We start from the raw sequence: 19001 nt of genomic DNA, 5'->3' as shown, positions 1-19001 counted from the left end.
CATTTGATGCTGTTACACTAGAAATGTAAACCATGGAGTATTATTCTTAACCTGTAAAATTATACTGGTGATTTTTTTTTACCATTTTTAAACTGCCTAAAGTAGCAGTTGGTGTTAACTGAAATTTGTTTCTGATAGCAGGGGTTTAGCTGTTATGTATTCTTTAGATTTAGGTTGTAGAAAAACATAATAACTTTTGTTCAGCTGTGATACTAATAGAATTCAAAATGTGAGCACTGAGAATCTTTTAGAGTCGCGCATTAGGGCACATGGATGTAGATTTTTGTATATTCAGTTTGTACTGAAATCATAAAATATGTCCTCCATTCCATTGGCAGATTTTTTTTTTAATAACTACTGAGCCAAAAATAGATCATCTTATAGCATTATCTCTGAAACTGACCTCTGTGTTGAGCAGTACTGCTATGAACCATCTTGTACAACCACTTGGGATTTTTACTTTTGCTTTTATTTCTCCTCTTATTTCAAAATTCTGCTACTCTACTTATCTTATGCCAGTCTTTCACCCCTCTGGCCAAATCACTTCATTCCTATCTGACTGGCAACAATTTGTAACTGCTAGATAAATGAGATCTTGAGTTAGCATTTTCTGGTGTAATTCAGCCCCTGATACAGCCCCAAGGGGTGTGAAACATAGAAACATGATGAAAGATGAAGGCCAAATGGCCCATCTAGTCTGCCCATCTGCAGTAACCATGATCTCTCTCTCTCTCTGAGAGAACCCATGTGTCTATCCCATGCCTTCTTGAATTCAGACACAGTCTCTGCCTCCACTTCTTCTTCCGAGAGACTGTTCCTCACATCTACCATCCTTTCTATAAAAAAGTATTTCCTTTGATTGGAGCCTATCACCTCTTAATTTCATCCTATGCCCTCTCATTCTAGAGCTTCATTTCAATTGAAAGAGACTCGACTCATGCATATTTATGCCATGCAGGTATTTAAATGTCTCTATCATAGAAACATAGAAAATGACGGCAGAAAAGGGCCACGGCCCTTCTAGTCTGCCCACTAATGACCCACCCCCTAACTACCTCCATGAAGAGATCCCACATGCCAATCCCATCTTTTCTTAAAATCTGGCATGCTGCTGGCCTCAATTATCTCCGCTCTCCCGCTTTTCCTCTAAAGTATACATTTTGAGACTTTTAAGTCTGTCCCTATACGCCTTATGATGAAGACCACACACCATTTTAGTAGCCTTCCTCTGGACCGACTCCATCCTTTTTATATCATAGAAACATAGAAGATGACGGCAGAAAAGGGCCACGGCCCAACAAGTCTGCCCACTCTAATGACCCACCCCCTAATTTCTTCCTTGAAGTGATCCCACATGCTTATCCCATTTTCTCTTAAAATCCAGCATGCTGCTGTCCTCAATTACCTGCATCTTCTAAAGATGCGGTCTCACCAGAGTCTTATACAGGAGAATCAGTACCTCCTTTTTCCTAATGGCCCTACCTCTTCCTATGCACTCTAGCATCCTTCTAGTTTTCGCTGTCACCTTTAAGATCATCACATACAATCACATCCAAGTCTCGCCCTTCTGTTGTGCACATAAGTTCTTCACCCCTAAACTGTACCGTTCCCCTGGGTTTTTGCAGCCCAAATTCATGACCTTGAATTTCTTAGCATTAAATTTTAGTTGCCAAATTTCAGACCAAGCTTTTCCAGGTCTTCCTTCATGTCTTTCCCACCATCCGATATGTCTACTGTATTGCAGATTTTGGTATCATCCACAAAGAGGCAAATCTTACCTGACAAACCTTCAGCAATATCATTTATAAAAATGTTTAAAAAAATAGGCCCAAGAACAGAACCTTGTGGCATACCACTGGTAACATCCCTTTTCTCAGAGCGATCTCCATTGACCACTAACTTCTGTCGTCTTCACTTACCAGTTCCTGACCCAGCCTGTTACTTTGGGGCACGTGCCAAGAGCACTCAGTTTATTTGTTAGCCGACTGTGTGGAACACTGTCAAAGACTTTGCTAAAATCACATTTAGTGCACATCCTCTATCCAGTTCTCTGGTCACCCAGTCAAAGAAATTGATCAGATTTGTCTGACAAGACCTACCTCTAGTGAATCCATGTTGCCTCTGGTCCTGTAATCCACCGGATTCCAGAAGCTTGACCATTGTCTGTTTTAAAAGCATTTCCATTAATTTGCTTACCACAGAAGTCAGTCTTACTGGCCTGTAATTTCTCTGGAAACAGATCATGGATCTCTAAGCGCTTCCGACTCCCAATGGCTGACATTACCTTCAAGTATTGGGTTCCATTGGCAGCCTCCATGGAGGTTGCACCCTGTGCCAGGGCACATATGCGGCTTCTGTAGGAGTCCCTCTTGTCTTGGTGGTCTCCTCAGCATCATCCCCTTCAGATGCTACTCCCCTGGAAAGAGACAGCAGAGGCCCTGCTGAAGGGCAGGTGTCTTTCTGGCTGGACTCTCCATCAAGTGGGGTGGTCAATCAACCATTTGGAGCTTTGAGCCATACGGTTGGTGTTAAGAGCTCTAGAAAACACCCTGGAAGGCAGAGCGGTAAAGGTGTTTTCTGACAACCCCAATGCAGTGGCATAAGTAAATTGGCAGGGAGGCACCAGAAGTGCTCACATAAGTCGGGAGGTACAGATGCTTCCAATGGGTGGACATGCATCTTCAAGTTCTGCGGTGCACGTGGCTAGAGTGGAAATTGTGCAAGCCACAGCACCTAGATCCTAGAGAGTGGTCTCTCTTGCAGTGAGCATTCTGTCTCATTGTGCGTCATTGGAGCAGACCAATGATAGACCTGATGGCTTCTGCTAGGAACTCAAAAGTCAAGTGCTTCTTCAGTCACAGATCAGAGCCAGGAAGCTTAGGTCTAACACAATGGTTCAGCCTTGGCCAACTTGGAAACTCCTCTACATCTTTCCGCCTTGTTCAGTGATGGGTTGAGTCATCCACAGGATCGTGACTTATCCAGGCCTGGTGATCCTAGTGGGCCCAGACTAGCCTCGCCATCTGTGTTATGTGAATCTCATCCGTCTTCAGTGGGACTAGAGCCTCAAGCTTCCTCTTTTCACAACCTTTTCGGTCAGGGACCAGTTCCTATGGAGAATCCCCAGTGCTTTGATCTTACAGCACGGCTCTTGAGTGCAAGGCCTTGATTCAAAGAGGCTACTCTGATGTCATTGCCACTCTTTTTTTAGATCCAAGAAGCCTTCAACTATGGCTGCTTATGCAAAAACTTGGAGAGCTTTCCAACAGTGGTGTGCCAGAGACAAGGTAGAGCCATTTCAGGCTCCTATTCTGGTGGTCTTAGCCTTATGTAGAATGATTCCCCACAAGGCCCATCTGCTGGTTGGAAGATACTTTGACCTAAGGCAGAAAATGCAGGTGATACAGAAAGAATCAGCATAGACAGAGGGCGGGCCATATAGACTCCTCCATGGATTAACAGAAAGATTACCAAAGGTAAGAACCTAATCTTCCATTCTGTTACATCCCAATGTCTAGGGTGGGACAGAAGAGCCTGCCCTCAACACTGAGGACCCATAAGTGGTATTAGATCGAGCCACCATATCCACTCTGTAAAACCTTGTGAAGGAATTAAAGGTATGAAGGAAAGTCCAAGCAGCCGCTCTACAAATCTCAGCCGGATGAACCACTTGAGACTCCATCCACAAAGCTGCGACACTCCTGGTCGAGTGAGCTTTGAGAGAAACTTGTGGCTGCTTACCACAAGCAATGTGGCCGCAAGAGAAGTGACCACCCCCTGAGAAATCTGGTCGCATCTGGATGCACCGTAAGCGAACTAGAACTGCTGTGCACCTTTAAACAGGAAAGGCTTGACACTTACACTTTGAGGGAAGCTACAGCCGCTGGCTAATTTAGAGTTTGTGCTCATTGCACATAGCAGGTTGGTTCTTATTGCTGGCATGTTTGTGCATGTTTTTCTTGTTTCCTGGTCCTGCTATGTTTGTGGGGAAGTTTCCTATGCCCTCTTCTATATAAGTTTTGTTCTAGTGATATTCAATTGCTTTTGGGCTCAACTGTAGTGGACTCTGTGCTCCTTTGCTTTATGGGAGGAGCCGAAAATGTGTGTGGCTTTTTGCATTACCCGGTTTATGGGAATGGATTGAACACCTATTGTACAGACTACTTTATAGATTGACAGAAAGAAGATTACCAAAGGTAAGAACCTAATTTTCTATTGATAATTATGTTAATTTTTTTTCTGTTTTTCAGAAGGAACTGAGTCTCCCTAGAAGAGGAAGTTTGTAAGTATATTTTCTTTTCTTCATTTTTTAAATTTAAGTTATTTGTATACCACCTATCAGTGGAGGTTGTCTTAATGGTTTACATTCAGGTACTCAAGCATTTTTCCCTACATCATGACTGATATTAAGAAACTTTAGCATTACCAACATTTATGTTTTTAAAAATGTACAGCACTGCATATGCCTTTCAGTAATAACATTATGTTTTGTCTATTTTTCTTGATTGTTCAGTTAGAAGTTACCAACATCTTGGTAAACTATCAGAACTTGGCTAAGATAAACTTCTGGTTACGGCCTTATGTTGGGCTATTAGTAGGTAATGTGCAATCTTATATCTCACCGAATCCTCATTAATTAGAGTTCTAGGTGGATTATAAGCAGTGTATTGCTACATGTTACAAAGAATTGTAACATGCTATAAAGAATTGTACATGCTCTATAAAGTTATCAAATTGTTATCAAACTGTCAAGATGGCCACGGTACAGAAGTGCTGAGAGGATCACATCTGAACTGCGCCACTCAGAACTTTTTTCCTGCTTATTATTGACGGCTCGTGTAGCCTACCTTCAATGATGCCGAAGAGGAGAGGCAGGAGTGCCGCTAGCGCCTCGTGGCACCCCGATGTCCCGATCTTTGGCAATATTGAAGAGTGTTTGCGGAGGATGCAGGGAGCTGCAGTTGCGACGCCAGAAGCCAGCCCGCTGAGGGCACCTGGACACGATGAAACCAGAGTCGCTTCTCCTGGGCCAGACACCACGCTTAGCCCTGACATGAGAGCCCCACCCCCGCAACCCCGAGTTACCAGCTCTCCAGGGGAAGAGGAAACCCCGGAGATGGGGGAGGAACTCTCCCCTGAGGCAAGAAGTTTACCGTCAGAGAGTTTGGAGACAGAGCCCCTGGTTCAGGGTGTCCCTATAGGGGATATACTAAGATGGATAGGAAAATGGCTGGAAAACAGAAGACAGAGAGTGGGCATAAATGGGAAGTACTCAGACTGGAAGAAAGTAACTAGCGGTGTGCCTCAGGGCTCGGTTCTTGAGCCTATCTTATTCAATATCTTCGTAAATGACCTGGAAAAAGAAATGACCAGTGTTATCGTCAAGTTTGCAGATGACACAAAGTTATGCCGGGCAATCAGGACACAAAAAGACAGTGAGTAACTCCAGAGAGATTTGAAACAACTTGAGAGGTGGGCAGAAAATTGGCAGATGAGTTTTAATGTAGAAAAATGCAAAGTGATGCACCTGGGCAGCAAAAACAAGGAGCATGAGTATAAACTGTTAGGTATAACATTGGGGAAGAGCGAACAAGAAAAAGACTTGGAGGTACTGATAGACAGGACCCTGAAGCCGTCGGCTCAATGCGCAGTGGCGGCAAAGAAAGCTAACAGGATGTTAGGCATGATAAAGAAGGGAATCATAAGTAGATCAAGGGAGGTCATAATGCCACTTTATAGAGTAATGGTCAGACCACACTTGGAATACTGTGTCCAACACTGGTCTCCATACCTGAAGAAGGATATAACACTGCTGGAGAGGGTGCAGAGGTGAGCGACGAAGCTAGTAAAAGGTATGGAGAACTTGAGCTACAAAGATTGCCTCGGAAAACTGGGATTATTCACCCTTGAGAAGAGAAGATTGAGAGGGGATCTGATAGAGACTTTTAAATTACTAAAAGGAATCGACAAAATGGAGCAAGCTCACTCACCAGCAGGGGGAAAGGATGGTGAGCAAGAAACAGCTTTATTCACATTGGCAAATGTGACTTAGACTCAGACCAGAGGTCATGGCCTGAAGTTGAGAGGGGACACGGCCAGGACAAATGTCAGAAAGTTCTGCTTCACACAGCGAGTGGTGAACGCCTGAAACTCTCTCCCGGAAGAGATGGTGGAGGAAACCACCATCCTAGGATTTAAGAGAAAATTGGACGCACATCATCTTGCAGGACACATTGAGGGATACGAGTGACTAAGGTATTCGCCAGGGTACGCCTGGCTGAGCCTCCGTGTGTGCGGATCACCGGACTAGATGGACCCCAGGTCTGATCCGGTGCAGGCATTTCTTATGTTCTTATGTTCTTACCGGAGGTGAAGATAATCAGTTGGAACAAAGACAAGAATCAGCGTCTATAGACAGTGAGCATTTCTTTACTCAGCAAAGGCTTTTAATTTTGGATAAACCAGCACAAGTGACTCTGGAGTCTTTATGGGACTTAATTACAAACTTTACAAAGGCTATCAGTCCAAATTTCCAATATGTTGAAGCAAAATTGATTCAACATACTAAAGAGCTTAAGACGTTAAAAGAGGATCTGACAGTTTCAAAATCATTAGTACAACACTCCCTTGTTAAAGATCAAGTGAATCTTAGGAAGAAGTTAGAAACACTTGAACAATGCAAGGAATAATAATTTAAGATTAATTGCCCAAGATTAACGATGGTAACTCCTAGGGAGATGCTTAGGAGATCCTACAAATTCCAGAGGAAACATTGCTACCTTTTTCCCAAGTGTATTATTTACCTAACAAAGGAGGGAACCAACTACAGACTAAAATAACTGATCTAGCACCATTAAATGTATCAGAAATTTTGGAAACATCAGACAGAGATATTGCTATACCATCTATGATGATATTAACAGTAGCTCTTTCAATTGATAAAATGTGGTTATTGAGGCTTTTCTTCAAAAATAAGCAGAAAGAATTTATTGGATGTAAAATTCAAATGTTTCTTGATCTTTCAAGGGAAACTCAAAAGCGTCATAGAGAATTTCTTCTCCTGAGACCAGGAGTCACTTCACTGGGGGCAACATTTTATCTGAGATATCCTTGCACGTGTATTATTTGCCAACGTTTTCTTTGAACCTCAACAATTAAATGCTTTTTTGGCAATGTCCCGGCTAGATAAAGGAAAATCAAGTGCTCAATAGTTATAGAAGATGCTCCTACCTCAGCACTATCTGTAGTTTATCTTGCTATATTGTAGTATTTTTTTCCTTCATTTTTCGTCTATGTGTAATCTTGGAATCCTAGGTTGAGGACTTAAGTGACTTAGTTAAATTTTTCTTAGTTTTTAATTTTTCTTTGTAAATTGTATTAAGGTATGATTTACACTTTATGAAGTTATACTCAGACTAATTCACTTTTTGTACAAGTGTTTGTTTACTTGGTATGTTATAATGAAAACTTACAGGACTTATGACTAATAATTGTGGTCAAAAAATACACATTGAAATTTCTCTAGCTCTCAGATGCCTGCAATGATTGTAAATAAGTCAAAGCAGGGAGATGGTATCTTTCATCGAGCTGAGAATTATTTAGGGGTTTTTTTTGTGTAAAGTGCTCTGTGCTTAAATTAAATCTTGAAGTGCTAAAATATAATGCAACTATGTAACAAGAAGTCCAGCACTTATCTTTTTACTGTAATCTTTAGCCAGTACACCTGTTCAAAGGACGTAGCTGGTAGCCCTATGGAACCCGTTTCGCCTTTAAAGCGGCTTCATCAGGGGTCATATAATCAAGCTATGAAACAATTGAAAAAAATACTTAAAATGATGATATTATAACTTATTGTCGCACAATCATTATTACATTGTACGAAGGATACTCACTGTGCAGCTAGCTTCCATTAAGAAGCAAAATGGCACTGGAATACTCCGAACGCCAAGCTTTAGCTGTTATACTCTACTGTTGTGATGTCATTCTTATTAAAGTGCATGCGTATTCAACCAATATGATGAAATATTTAAATGATCTTGTAAGACTAAATTAATAATTCAAAAAGACCCAATTTGTGTTACTAAAATTACGATGAATAATAAATAAAATGGGAAACTTTGCAAAAAACATTAAAAAAAAAAACATTTTCAAAAAAACGAGCACCAATCCACTGTAGTGTTTAGACCCGTGGAGGGGCATAATCAAAAAAAGCATCTAAGTCCCCTTTTGGCCTAAGTCCCTAAACGTTCAACCCAGAAGCAGGGAAAGTGTCCATAACCAAAACAAACGTCCATGTTTTGATTATGGCCTTCCTCTGCCTAAACGCCCAATCTCCACTACGTCTAAAAGTACCCCCACAGCATGTCTACACTTTTTAGCCATAATGAAACAAAAACACGCCTAGGCCACAAACATCCAACAGAAGGGCTTTTAGGCGAAGGAGGAGCCAGTCCTTCGCCTAAAAGCTGGATTCTGTAACCGGTGTCTATCAAAAACAACACCGGTTACAGAATCCCCCCCACAACGATCCAGGCAGGAGGGTGCCCAAGCCCTCCTGCCACGTCAAACCGTTACTCCCCCTCCCGACAACATCGGGCAAGAGGGAGCTCAAGCCCTCTTGCCCCGCCGACTCCCCGACACGATCGGGGCAAGAGGGAGCCCAAGCCCTCTTGCCCCCCCGACTCCCCGACACGATCGGGGCAAGAGGGAGCCCAAGCCCTCTTGCCCCCCCCCCCCGACTCCACGACACGATCGGGGCAAGAGGGAGCTCAAGCCCTCTTGCCACGCCAACTCCCCGACAATATCGGGCCTGGAGGGAGCCCAAACCCTCCTGGCCACGGCGACCCCCCTACCCCCACCCCGCACTACATTACGGGCAGGAGGGATCCCAGGCCCTCCTGCCCTCGACGCAAACCCCCCTCCCCCCAATGACCGCCCCCCCCCAAGAACCTCCGACCGACCCCCCAGCCGACACGTGACCCCCTTGGCCGACCCCCACGACACCCCCACCCCCCTTACCCGTACCTTTGTTTAGTTGGCCGGACAGATGGGAGCCAAACCCGCCTGTCCGGCAGGCAGCCAACGATGGAATGAGGCCGGATTGGCCCATCTGTCCCAAAGCCCCGCCTACTGGTGGGGCCTAAGGCACCTGGGCCAATCAGAATAGGCCCGGGAGCCTTAGGCCTGTCACTTTAAGTTTTGAGAAACTTTGCCACTGTTCATACCGCATATACGCGAGTGCTTTCCTGCTCGATGCCCGCTCGCAATTCTTCAGTTCTTCGTTTTCCATGGAGCAAAGTACTTTTTTGACTGGACTCCGTTCAGTCTGCATTGCCTTCCTGACTTAGCGTTTTTTTCTTTTAATATCTTTTCTTTTGTTCTTCTGTAGTAAAAAAAAAGTATATATTATTTTTCCTTTATTGTTTAAACTCGGGCTTTGACCTTGGGTTTTTTTTCCTCGGCGGGTCTCTTGTTTTCTTTCAAAATTGTGTTTAATCTTGCTGACAAAATTTTTCCATTCATGTCAAAACCTTTAACAGGTTTTAAGAAGTGCTATAGGTGTCAGCGGCCTATTTCTATCACTGACCTTCATAGTTGTTGTCTACAGTGTTTAGGCCATGAACACTGGGTCGAATCTTGTGCTCGGTGTTCCACCTTACATAAGCACTCTATCAAAGGCCATCACATTCAACAGGAAAAGCTGTTTGGCTTGGCCATGGACACTGGCAAATCTTTGGAGCCGTTGACATTGAAAACTCCTGCATCGACATCGAAAGATCTTACAGCATCAGGGAGGCCAACTAAGAAGCCATAAACTTCCCAGCAAGTGTTACAGGTCTCAACAGCATCTAGTCTCTTGATGCAGACCAATCAGCGACACCATTTTTCTTTAGCTTTGTAGGTTGTCTCTCCTCCACGGTGTGCATCCTCATCAAGGTCAACCTGCTGCACCGATGGTACTGGCTGATGAACCATCGGTACCGGTGTAAACTTTCAGGGAGAAATTCAATGAGTTCTTCCAGAGGGAGCGCGGTAATACTGTATGTTAAAATTGCACAGCTTACAAGTGCTAACATCGACTCCCTCATTACTGGCCCAGCCTAAGCATAGCACTATGAAGCCTCAAGGTACCGATGTCAGCTATCCATCAAAGCATCGAGCTACTTCTCATGGATCTTCTGCAAGGCATTGTCATTCCCCATCTCGACGATGTTTTACCTCTAGGCATCGTTCTTCGCATTGATGTTCTAGCTCATCTCATCGACGTTCTTCATCGAGGCATTCATCCACTACTTCGAAGCATCAGTGCTTTTCTTCATCTCAGTGTTTGATGCCAAGGTATCATCATTCCTCATCGCGTCGATCTGATGCTTCGAAGCGAAAACGAGATACTCATTGATCCTGTCATAGTCTTCATCGGATTGGTACTGAAGATGTCGCAAACCTTCCCATAGACATCGTTCTTCTCAGCGCATAGCTTCTCCTACTCTTCTCTATGATTCAGATTTGTGATCTGACTCAGAGTGTGAACTTACTTTATCTGCGACAGTCTTATGGCATACCTTCAGAACAGTCTACAGAAAACGCCTCCCAGAAGAAGATCTCTTCCAGAAAGACTTTCCTTTACTAGGTATATTAGGCAGTTGGGCAAAGCCCTACCTGTCAAATTGGAAGCTGACACTGGACCGAGTGCTGAGTACTTGGACTATGATGAGTCTCCCAAAGAGCTCCTCGAGTTACCGTTACATTACATTCTTAAAGAGACGCTGCTCAAAAATTGGGAAAGACCTTTTAACTATCACAGTAGCTCTCGGAGAGAAAAAGAGAAAATGGTTATTGCGGATGGGCCATCATGTTTCTAAGAAAGCTGGATTCTATTTACAGGGTCCAAGGTTTGATAAACCATAGCAACAACTTCATTCCTTAGCAACAGCAGCAGATGAATCCAGAGACTAATGGGATAGCACACATATTCCAGCAGGTGGAGATAGAGAAACTGATTAACAGGTGGTCTGATTGGCTGGCACGCCTCCTGTATCTTCAATATGCTCTATCTCCAGCAGGCAGAAGGTTGCTATTCAACTAGCTCCTAAATTCTGGCTGTGACAGGACAATTATTTTTGTACTGTTGAGACTTCTCTTCAGGTAGACAGGGATGTCTGACTGAGTGATGCCAGCTTTTGGAGTTACACCTGGGCCCCCCCCAGGTCCCTGCTCCACCCTCCCCTCTGGTGGCTTGAGGGGTTTAGTTTGGGCTCTACATTTTTCTTCTTTCCCTAAAAAAAAAAAAAAAAAAAGAGTTCCACATTTCTTTAGCTGTGCTGTACTTTTCTGGCAGCTTATAACTGCCAGCCATAACACATTTCCTGTTAAGGTTGGGTATTTTTTTATTGTTAGAGTATTTATTTAATCGGGTTAAGCAGTGCTGTGTGTGGGATTTACAGGCAGTTTGGCAGTATTTTTTCTTTGCGCGGGGTGTGCATGCAAATGGCGGCAGAGGAGGTTAAGAGGTGTTTGCGCTTTGGGAAGTGCCGAACACCATCGGGCCTGTGTACTGCCAGTTGCTCAGACGCTGCGGGGGAAGAAATTCATATAGCGGCGAGCGAGTCTTTGGTTTCCCGCACAGTTGAAGCATGGCCGAGTTCTCCACTCGCGCAGGAGCCCACTTCGCTTCATTGCACATTGGCGGCTGGGGAAATTTCAGCGGCAGTCGGAGGTTCATCAACTTCTATATGAGCCGTGGTTTCTCTTCAGGAGAGTATACAAGCAGTGCCGGCAGAGTTAAGTCAGGAGACATTTTCATTGGAGTTTATAATGTTAATGCATAAAACCTTTTTATTGCAGAGCTCTCAGCCTACACATCAAAGGGAATTAAATTTGGATAATTTTTCCTTACTCTCATCCAGTAGACCTCCGCTGGAGTCTCTGGTGGCAAAAAGGCACAGAGTGGTGCCCATGGATGGAAAAGATCCTTCCTCAGACTCCAGTTTATCCCTTGCTCTTCCGGAAGCTCTGGAGGAGGGGGAAACGGCATATTTGGAGTTAGAGGAAGCGCTATCTAAGGAGGTGGATGATCCTACAGCGCTCCGTCTTTTCCATAAGAAAAGTTATCTTCTTTTATTTCTAAGGCACTGCAAGGTCTAAATATATCTCAGGTTGATCCGCAGGTAACAGGGTTGGCTAACCCTCTTATGGCGGGCATGAGAAAACCACCTAAGACATTTCCGGTCCATGAGGCCATGCAGGAACTTATTTTTGCTCAATGGGACACTCCAGAGACAGGTCTCTGAGTGGCAAAGGCCATGCATCAGTTGTACCCAGTGGCACAAGAGGAGTTGGAGAAGTTTAAGCTCCCGAGGGTGGACACTTTAGTGTCCGCGGTTACCAAAAAAACTACATTGTCGGTTGAGGGAGGTGTAGCGCTGAAAGACACCTAGGATAGGAAGATTGAATCTTCCCTTAAGCTTTCCTTTGAAGTAGCGGTAGTTAGATTACAAGCAGCCATGTGCAGTTTCTATGCTCCACGGGCATGTCTGCAATGGACACAACATATGGTGGATAAAATGATGGAGACGATGTCACAAACTTCTCAGAGCGGAGTTGAAAAGTGACAAAAACTATGATCTGACATGTCTCCTACTACCAGAGGTATCTTCAGTTCTTCTACATGGCCCTAGGTAACTGTCTAGGCCTGGGAACAAAGGTAAGTACAGTCAAACCTTGTTTGCGAGCATAGTTCATTCCAGAAGCATGCTTGTAATCCAAAACACTTGTATATCAAAGCGAATTTCCCCATAAGAAATAATGGAAACTCAGATGATTCGTTCCACAACCCAAAAACTTTTTTTTTTTTTTTTTAATCTTTATTCCTTTTTATTTCTCTCAACAAGTGTAATAACCCCAAAACTTTAATACAAAATACTATATTTTTTATTTTTATTTATTTATTCATTTCTTTAGCCCGTCCTCCCAAAGGAGCCCAGAATGGGTTACAAGAGTACATTCACAGTATAACTTTGATATCCAAAAAGGTTACCGAGCATCTGTACATGTCATGGTGTGGATAAGAATCTCAAATTCACTACGACATGGGAGAGATGCTCGATAACCTTTTTGGATGTCAAAGTTATTAAGAAGGAAGGAATTTTTACACACTACAGTATATCGTAAAGCCACAGACAAAAATACGTATCTCATGTATGAGAGTTGTCATCCAGTTCGTCTAAAGCAGGCTGTCCCTATTAGTGAGACATATTTGCTCCTCGGACCATGAGTTCAAACAACAGGCTAAAATTTTAATGCAACGATTTAGGGGTAGACATTCCCGGAATGAACAATTCAACAGGCATATCGGCATGCTTTATATGCTCACCCAGATCTGTTGTTACAACCGCAACAAAAGGAACCTATGGATAAACATATTTGTGTTATAATTTATTCTGACAGGGCAAATCAAATTGCTTGTATTATACGGAAACATTGGCATGTGTTGTCTATGCATGAGATTTTCCGGGAAGGCCCCTGTGTAGTCTATACTAGACCTAAGAATCTGGCAAATTTATTGACGTCAGTGAAATCCTCATCGGAGAATTTTGGACAAACAGTAAGTGGGGGGTATCAGCCTTGCTGTGTGTGCTCCATGTGTACAACTTCCTTGGAATGCAAGTTTTTTGTTCATCCCTAAATGAAGAAAAGTTATAAGCTGTATCAGCAGACAACTTGTAGCTCTAAATGGGTTATTTATGTAATTATTTGCCCATGTGCACTTATGTATGTGGGTTGCCCTATTTGCCAAATTAAGACCAAATTGGTGGAACATCTGAGTAGAATCAATAAGCAAATAACTACAGCTCCCATGGTGCTCCACTGCAAGGACAAAGGACATACTTTTCAGGAACTCCGGTGGGTGGTCATTCGGGGTAAGGGATGTTGTTTCGGTGCTCGGAGGGGATGTAGGATCGCTGGGGGGAGGGGGGATGCCAGATTGCTGGGGGGGATGCTGGATTGTGGGGGGTGGCGCTCGTAAATTGAGTCAAACTCGGTTTCCCAGGCGCCGATTTTGCGAATGTTTTGTTTGTCTTGCAAAACACTCGCAAACTGGTGCACTCGTAAACCGAGGTTTGACTGTATATCACTTTTCCACATAATCATCCTGTTTTGCCTGACTGACTAGACACAATGACATTCTATATCACGCCCTCTTACCATTTCTCCCAGCCTAAACATTTTCTATTAAAATATGAACGTTCGGAAACTTTTGAAGAACCCTCATATATGAAGTAGTAGAGAAGACATAATGGTGATATTTCCATAAAATATAGTAATGCAATTTAAGGAAGCAGATTCATATTATTTATAGTAGCTAGGCACCAAGAGTATTAATAAATTTCCTGTAGAATCTATAAAAGTGCAGAATAAAAGGAGCAGATTGGAAGAGCCTGATGACTTTTATCTGCCTTTATTTTGTAGTTTTATGACTTTATACCTCAAAATACAGTGACCTCATTTGATGAACAGTAACAATAAATCAAAATAGACTCTTGGTGTTAACAGTTCTTAAGTTCTTGTTTTGTGAACATCTAATTTCAGTGTAATCCTTCATTTCAGTTGTCGCACTAGTAACCGAAAAAGCTTGATTGTGACATCTAGCACATCTCCAACATTACCCCGACCACATTCTCCTCAACATGGGCATGCAGGTAAGCCTAAATTTTTATTTGAAGTGGCTTTATGTAGAATAGAGAACTGCAGGAATTGAATTTCTCCGTCCCTTTGAATTTGTCGCTGTAGCTGTCCCTGCCCCATTCCTGTAAGCTCTGCTTTAACCGCATAAGTCTCGAACACTTATGATTTTAAAGGAATGGGGCAGGGACAGGAAAAGAACTTGCGGTGTCTGGACAGGAAAATGAGTTCCCATGGGGAAGGGGAAAAACTTGTCCCCATGTCATTCTCTAATGTAGAAGTCATTTCATTTATATATTACACGGCAGACTGAATAGAATCATCTTTTGAGGTATGCTGATAAATTTCTTCATTCTCTGTTTTTATCTTTTGACTATGATAAAAATGTTTCAAGAACATAGGTATGGTTTACTAACTCCCCCTTTTACAAAGCTGCATTAGGCTTTTTTATCGCCAGCCGCAGTGATATTAGCTCCCACATGCATAGAAATTTTATGAGTGTCGGAGCTAAGACCGCAACAACTGGTGATAAAAAAGCCTAATGTGATATTGTAAAAAAAAAAAAAAAGGGGTGGGGGAGAGAAGGGTAAATTTAGCAGTTGCAGATATGATTTGGATTGTTTCCTAGAAAACAGAATTTTAAAATAATGCTCATACAAATAAGCATGATTATTAACCTTGGCTTTTAATTAGTTATTTTGTTTACTGATTTTGTTGTTTTTTGAGGTGCTGATCTAGAAGACAACATCAAGCCTTGCGTTAGATTTAATGATCGTATTTTTGGTGTATTTTGAATGTTAATGATTTCTAAATTTTCATTTGCTATACTAGACTCTGAATATTTGGGTAAACAAGCATGTACACAAGTACAAAATAAATAAATACTGCTATTTTTAAATATTTTTCATATTTTAATTTTGTCCATCAGACCAAATACACATTTGAAATATTTGAATGATTTTCTTGCTTTGCTATTATCATGCTGCAGTACTGTTCCTTATCCCAGGACAAAAAGGCAGCATATTCTCACATGTGGGTGACGTCATCCACGGAGCCTTGGTATGGACACTTTAAAAGTGTATCACCATTTTAAGAAACGTAGAAAGTTTGCGATAGCCCGCACTGCGCATGCATGATAGCCCACATTGCGCATGTGCGAGTGCCTTCCCACCCATCGTAGGTGCGTGGCTGATCAGTTCTTAGTTTTCCATGGAGCTAAGAAGTCGCGTCTTTCAACAGTCGTTGAATTTTTTCCTTGCCTTCCTGCTCTCGCGCTTATTTCTTTGTTTTTATTACTTTATAGTTCTTGTTCTTTGTTTTTATTACTTTATAGTTATTCTTCAAAAACTAAAAAATAAATATTGAAGTTTTCTTTAGCTGTCTAGCGGGTTTACCAGTGGAGCCCTGTGTAGTACGTCATCCATCAAATTCGATTTAGTTGAGGCGGTCTTCCTGTCCATGTCACGCCTGTTGATGGGTTTTAAAAAGTGCAGCCGGTGTTCTCGCACTATATCTCTTATGGATCTCTTATGGATTCTCACAGCTGGTGCCTTCAGTGCCTGGAGCACCGGATACAAAACTGTGCACGGTGTTCCACTCTGAAAAAGTGCACCATAAAAAAACGTATCCTACAACAGGAAACGCTGTTCAGTGTCAGCATGAAGGGAGAGACATCAACACCGTCGACATCGAAGGCACCGATGACTAAGTCACTGACAATTGACATTTGTAGGAGAAAGGTGAAGTTAAAATGTTGAGAGTGAAGGGGAGGGGGAGCAAGGCGAGCACGGAATGGGAGGAGGGTAGAGATTGAGGATGAGTGGGAGTCAGAGTCAGGAATGGGGGCATGGAACATGAGAATGGAGGGAGAAGGAGTTAAAGAAGGGGAGGAACGAGGAGGCATTCGTTGGCACTGTTCAGTTGAAAAGAAGGAACTTCAGCGTTTTCCAGAAGGTAATCAGTGACTCTTGTGATCTTGCGAGCCATTCTCCAAAAAAGCGCTCATGCAGATGAGATTGGCAGAGAATAGCGAAGACTCACTAAATTTGCATGTGCCCAACAGTGGAAGAGATGCCCAATCTCTCCCACCACCAATCAATACAGCGCCGCTAACCAGCACACCCCTCGGCAGCGGGAAAGATACCTAATCTCTCCTGCCACCAACCAAAACACCCCTTGGCAACGGGAGAGATGCTCAGTCTCTCCCGCCACCAACCAACTCGCCCCCTAGCAGCAGGAGAGTTGCATAATATTTCTCACTGCCAACTAACACATCCCTTGGCAGCAGGAACATAAGAACATAAGAATTGCCGCTGCTGGGTCAGACCAGTGGTCCATTGTGCCCAGCAGTCTGCTCATGCGGCGGCCCTCTGGTCAAAGACCAGCACCCTGAGACTAGCTCTACCTGCGTACCTTCTAGTTCAGCAGGAACTTGTCGAACTTGGTCTTGATTCCTTGGAGGGTGTTTTCCCATATGACAATCTCTCCTGCTGTCAACCAAAACCCCCCCAACCCCCCTCTGCTGCAGGAGAGATACCCATGCACTCCCACCACCATGCACCCCCCTCCCCGTTGCCTCTGACCTCCTATCCTCTACCCTTTACCATTTTTAAATGGCTGGCCTGAGAGATGCCTAATACTATCTTCAGCCAGCTGGTCCGCCTCTTCAAAATGTTGGGCATTCCCTTCTCAGGTGCATCCTGGGATGCACCAGGAAGGGGCCTGATGCTCTGATTGGCCCAGGTTGTTTAAGGCTCCTCCTATGGGAGGAACCTTAAACAACCTGGGCCAATTAGAGTCTCAAGCCCCTGCCCAGATGCACCGGAAAGAGGCCTTAGGCTAATTAGTCCAGGATCTCAGAGTGGATGACTCTATGACGGATGCCAGCCTGTCGGGTTGAGGTGCTAACTGCGGGAACCACTCCATTCAGGGGCAGTGGACTTCTCGTCAGAAGCATTGGCCAATCAGTTGTCTGGAGCTCCGGGCAATTCGACTGGTGTTACTCACTCTCCAGCTCCTTCTGGAAGGGAAAGCAGTGTGAGTATTCTCTGACAACGCCACAGTGGTGGTGTACGTAAATCATCAAGCAGGCACAAGAAGTGCTCCTTGGGCCAGGAAGCTCGCATGCTGTTCCACTGGGCGTAGTTGCTTCTGTCTCGGCGGCGCATGGGGAAGCCATTGCTTGCCCTGTATCGGTAGCATGGAATATTGCTACTCCTTGGGTTTTGGCCAGGTACTAGTGACCTGGATTGGCCACCATGAGAACAGGCTACTAGGCTTGATGGACCATTGGTCTGACCCAGTAAGGCTGTTCTTATGTGTTGACAACTTACAGGCAGACTTCCTCGCCGACAGGTCCTGAACCCGGGAGAATGGTCCCTCTTGTAGAAAGTGTTCCATCTGATCATACAACGCTGAGGTCAGCCCCAGATAGACTTGACAGCTTCAGCAGAGAACTCGAAGGTCAGGTGCTTCTTCAGTCAAAGAACAAAGCGTGGAAACCTAGGGCTGGATTAGTGCTGCCTGATTCAGGAAAAAAAATTTCGATTTGATTCAGCCTATTGAATTGGTTTCCGATTCGATTTGATTTTTTTTTCCCAATTGGGTGTTTTTTTTCAAACATCCTGGTGGGTTTATTTTATAGCCTCTTAACCCCCTTTGCCTTCTCCTAACCACACTGGCGCTGTGGTGTAAACAAAATCAACAAACAAAAAAGACTTTTCCTCTCTCTGTTAAATCCTAGCTCACGTTTGTGGTCTAACACCAGCTCTGGCAGGATACACATTTTAAATCTGACAATTGTAATCACAAAACAGAAAATAAAATTATTTTTCCTACCTTTTGTTGTCTGGTCATTATTCAAATCTTGTTGGTCCCAGGCTCTGGTTGTCTTCTGATAACTTGCTTGCTAGGGTCTCCTTTCTTCTTTCTCCGTGCTAACCATCCACCTGCCATCTCTGTCCTCTGGCATCTTTCCTTTTTTTCGTCTCCCTCCACAGATCCACCTTTTCTTAACTACCTTTTCATCCAGCATCTCTCCCTCCTTCCCCACCACCTCTGGGTCCACCATCTCTCCCTTTCTTTTCTCAACTACCCTCCTATCCAGTATCTCTATCCCCCCTCCACACCATCCCTTGTGTCCAACTTCTCTCCCTTTCTGTTCCTTCCCTCCCTAAATCCCATTGTCCATCATCTCTCTTCTTCTCCTCTATTTTTAGACCCATTATTTCTTCCCCCCAAAGTCCAGCATATGCACGTCTCTTTGAACCCCCCTTCCCTCCCTCCTTCTGTGTACTTCTACACCAGGGCCCCCGCCCTTG

General features: G+C 43.8%; 1 protein-coding gene across 3 annotated transcripts in view; it reads left to right on the top strand.

Moving 5' to 3' along the window:
• MAST2 (microtubule associated serine/threonine kinase 2) overlaps nt 1-19001 on the top strand; it is a 354118-nt gene that overhangs the window by 29790 nt on the left and 305327 nt on the right. For all 3 annotated transcript variants that reach the window (XM_033915410.1, XM_033915412.1, XM_033915409.1), the window contains exons 4-5: nt 4251-4282; nt 14608-14699. In XM_033915410.1, coding sequence (XP_033771301.1) covers nt 4251-4282; nt 14608-14699 — 124 coding nt within the window. The remainder of the gene's footprint in view (nt 1-4250; nt 4283-14607; nt 14700-19001) is intronic.

Source organism: Geotrypetes seraphini, chromosome 12, assembly GCF_902459505.1.
Source record: "Geotrypetes seraphini chromosome 12, aGeoSer1.1, whole genome shotgun sequence".
In the NCBI taxonomy this organism is placed as follows: Eukaryota; Metazoa; Chordata; class Amphibia; order Gymnophiona; family Dermophiidae; genus Geotrypetes; species Geotrypetes seraphini.
Note: the sequence above shows the minus strand (reverse complement) of the source record. Positions and strands in the feature narration are given on the sequence as shown.